This window comes from Aegilops tauschii, chromosome 6 (assembly GCF_002575655.3).
Source record: "Aegilops tauschii subsp. strangulata cultivar AL8/78 chromosome 6, Aet v6.0, whole genome shotgun sequence".
Taxonomy (NCBI): domain Eukaryota; kingdom Viridiplantae; phylum Streptophyta; class Magnoliopsida; order Poales; family Poaceae; genus Aegilops; species Aegilops tauschii.
This window is the reverse complement of record NC_053040.3, coordinates 12,273,474-12,277,636: the sequence shown is the minus strand read 5'-3', so window position 1 is coordinate 12,277,636 and position 4,163 is coordinate 12,273,474. Positions and strand designations below refer to the sequence as shown.

General features: G+C 52.3%; 1 protein-coding gene across 1 annotated transcript; it reads right to left on the bottom strand.

Moving 5' to 3' along the window:
• Window positions 1-2,200: 2,200 nt before the first annotated feature.
• Window positions 2,201-2,796, bottom strand: LOC109785623 (flowering-promoting factor 1-like protein 4). The gene has a single exon (XM_020344219.4). It carries the CDS (start codon window positions 2,708-2,710, stop codon window positions 2,387-2,389), a length of 324 nt encoding a protein of 107 aa, XP_020199808.1. The 5' UTR covers window positions 2,711-2,796; the 3' UTR covers window positions 2,201-2,386.
• Window positions 2,797-4,163: the final 1,367 nt, after the last annotated feature.

Here is a 4,163-nt window from a genome sequence, read left to right as displayed (position 1 = left end):
ACTCCTCTAACCGGTTATAAGGGACCGGTTAAAAATGCCCATAGGTCTGACCAATAGAACTATTGGAGTAAAAATACTCCATTAAGATTTACTCGGCCGAATATTCCTTTATTTTTTAGGGATCGAAGTTGCTCTAAACGGATTTGATCCCTACCTGTGCCCGATGATCAACACACAAGATTGATTGAATACTAATGTCATTTATTAGAACAGACCTTTGTGCATGCAAAGACTTTTCCACGCCAGAATACACACCATTACAGCATGATCTCCACCCAAGGATCTGTCCATCTGCGTTTTGCTAACGCACTGCTGACCTCGTCTTCCTCATCCGTATCCACACCCCCGGCGGGCTCCATGAAAAGGAACATTCTTAGTCGGAGATTGCAGGCGCATTCAAAGTCAAGGCACAGGAATCAGGATGTTGGGTCGTGCTCACCGAGCTCTTCGTCTCCTGTCTCATAAAAAATATTGTTTCTATTTCTGTGGAGAACTACAACACACTCCACACACATGGGGGGGTATATTTTTTAGGAACCGATAGAAAGGAGAAGGTTCTTGTGGAGCCATCGTATGAGACATCTGCAAGTTTTAAATATCTAGATGTTCAAGCATCAAAAACATCTCAATCGGGCTATCCTACCCACGCGTCAGGTGAGTCTTATCATTGCTGACAACGATGCCTTCTTCCTTCGAAGCACCTTAGATGAATTCTGCTGACATAGGATTAGAAACAAATAAGTTGCATAATTTCAGAGAAGTCATACGACAGTTTGATCTTGTTGTTGGGGAGTATAAAAATCAGTTCAAACAGAAGTTGATGTTCCAGTAGAAAGGGTTTCACTCATGTAATTGTAAGTATCCAAATTTCAATAACATACGATATCTTCACACAAAATATTCAGCACACTACCAAATAAAGCTTCATAGAAAATTGTCAGCACGTTTTGGATTGAAGTAACACCACCTCCGGATCTGTACTTTTATTTACAAAGAATTAAGAATACCTGATAGACGAATGCGTATCAGTTGAGCACCCAATGCTTGCGTTGTCATCAGCTTAGCCGGCCAGCCAGCGTCGCCGCACCATTCGCCGACCTCGCCCATCGAGCAGCACCACTCTCTCTGCTATGGCCAACCAGCTGACTTGCCCAACAATGGTGGTCGAGCTGCTTCTCTTGCGGCGCATGCTCCGATCCAGTCGACCTAGCGCTTGTGGCGCATACATGGCCTGGCGCCGCCGACCCGTCGCCTGCTCTTCCTTGGCGTGGCAGAATCAGCAGCGGCTGCGGCTGCCCCTGGAGCCTCCCGCTCGGCAACCTCCTCCCGTGCACCAGTGGCCCCATCCCTCCGCTTTTGCTTCTTCGCCATCCGGTCAAGTTTTACTGGGTCAGGCAGAAGATGGGAACTTCCTCCCGCGCACTAGAGCGTCGATTCTGTTTTTGTTTTTCATCTTCCACCAATGTGATTTCGTGACGGAACTTTGCATGCACAACAAACATTTCAGAATTTTTTGATTTTATTTTCTATTTTTTGAATTTTACTCTTCACACCAGGAGCATTTGAGCCCGGGTGTAGAAACTTCACGTTCCCATCTCTTCACTTACCATTGGCGGTGAGGGGTAATATTTGACAAATTGAAGGGTAATTTGATGACGGATGGAAAGAAACAAGGGAGAGTCTAATCATTAGATGCCTGAAAAAACTGTTTGCAGCAGTCACCTTGTTTCATGACCGTCCGACCTGCATCTAACGGCTCACAGGTCATCTTCTTCCTCTTAATCACCTTCTTCCTCGAGCCACGATCTGATCCATCAACCGTCGCCAGCATCCACCCCCGCGGCCGGTGGGCGCTAACGCGCACCGCCATGCCGCCCCACCCTCCCCAGAACCTCCCCCCACTGCGATTGCTGGTCACCGCCCCGGCATCCCTGTAATCCCGGCACCACAGATGAAAACCTTCAAACGATCCCATGCAATTCCCCCACCCCCACCACTAAGATAGATAATGGAGTTGCGGCTTCCCCCTAATGTAGATAAAGGGACCGTGGCTTCACTTTATATGGATGGTGGGGCTAGTTCTTCTCCTACGAGGTCCGGCCAAGAGGACAGGAAGAGGGAGAAAATTAACTGATGCAAAACAAAATTTCAAGCACCTCAGAAATAGCAAAACCGAAGAAACAGTTCAAACAACCCAAAGTCTCAAACGAGTAGGCCGGAGTCCCCTGTTGACGGAGCCTTATTGAGATATACACCCATGCAGAACGGCAAGCCACACGCACGCGCTATTACATATACTCCCTCGCAATTCGATCGAACACATGCAACACGAACATACGGTACGGTGGTAGATTACACAAAGCATGCATGCCAGCTGAAGCTACTCTCAGGCGTCGCGGACCTGGAAGACGTTGCGGGTCTTGACGACGACGTCGTGCATGTGGACGAGCTTGAGGCGGGCGAAGTCGCGCGGGACGGAGATGAGGTGCACCGTGGAGCGCTGGTGGAACTGGAGGAGGCAGGGGTCGTTGAGGTAGCGCTCCCACCCCAGCTCCCGCAGCCGCCGCTCCAGAACCTCGTACGAGGTCACCACCTCGCCGCTCGGCACATGCACCAGCACCTTGCCCGGCCGCGCCGCCCCGCCCGTGCCCGGCGCCTCGCTGTCCGCCCGCCTCACCATCCCGCCCTCAAACACCCACACGCCACTCATGCTTGCTAGCTAGCTACCTAGCTATTCCAACTTCACTTGACTAGCGAGCCAGCGATCGGCAGTGGTGATCGATGGTGCAAAGGGGAGGGGAGAGGGGCAGAGCTTATATAGAGGCGAAGGCTATGGAATGAGATGACGTCGGTCGGAGGATGGACACACTACTTGGCTTAGGGCATCTCTATCCCCAAAACGGAAATAGACACATTATTCGTCTGCGGATGCATGATACGGGACTTGGCCATCCAATCATATAGTATACACCATCGGTCTGGACACATTTCACTCGTAGTTTGAACAAAAACAGATGATTTGTTTGCAAGCTGGATGATTTTCCATGTAAACCGGAATACATTCATTACATTTTCGACATAGTTCGTTAATCAAAAGTGTCCTGAAGTTAACCGAGTCCAAATCTTCGCTGGCATCCGTCTTCCAAGTCCTTAGTGTTCCACATGTCCTGCATATGCCGGCCGTGAGCATCTGGAAGTGAAGATGCGGGTCGCCGACGAGAAAGAGTAAGACATGGGACACGAGGCGTATCCGTCTCCCATGTCCAACTCTTCCTCGTCGGAGTCCACGGCCTAAACGTCGCCAGTTGGGGTGAGACTCACGATAGACGTGGATGGGTCGGCCTGGTGCTCCTTGTGGCCCGGCGCGAACCGTGCGGGCGGCGCAAACGACATGGAGCTGCCGATGTACCCTTCAGCGATCTTCTGTGGCACCAGCGCCGCCTGCGCATCTAGCTCCGCCGTGATCGCGTTGCGGCCAGTGTGAGCGCTTCACGTGGCCTCGTAGAGCACCTGCTACTCCTCGACGAAGTTCGGTTCCTTCGCGGCCATGAACGCCACAGCCTCCGCGCTCGCGAACTCGCTGTAGATTTGGCACTCCATCAACCGATGAGGTACGAGGAGGCGAGGTTGTAGTGTTGCTCGTCCTGCACCAGCCGGATGGACACCGGCTGCACCTCCGCGATGATGACGTTGAAGTGCAATTGGGCCTACTCCATGGTGAAGCCAGCATGGACCGGTGCGGGTGGGGCACCGACTCATCCTCGGATACTTCCTCCATTGTCGGGGCATCGTCGCTCACCTCCGGCGAGCTCACCGGCAAGCCGGCCTCTATCCGCCGTGCATGATGGGCCTGCCAACTGGCCACAAGACTAACCAACTCGTGCTTCCGCTCCATCGAGACGCTCTCCCACGTCGCTCTAGAGATCATAATCATGGTGGTGCACACAGGGAGGATCGGAAGCCGACGTGGTGCACTGCGGATCGTGTCGGCTGTGGCCACACTTAAATAGCGGGTGCCTGCCAGCTCAAGTGGCGAGTTGTGTCAATGCCGGCTCCGGAGTGGCTTTCTCGGTCGGCACGCCTATTTAATGTTGGGCGGGCAACCTATTTGAATGCGTTGGATAGCCGTCGCTTCCAGTCACACCTCTCCAGCATTGAATAGG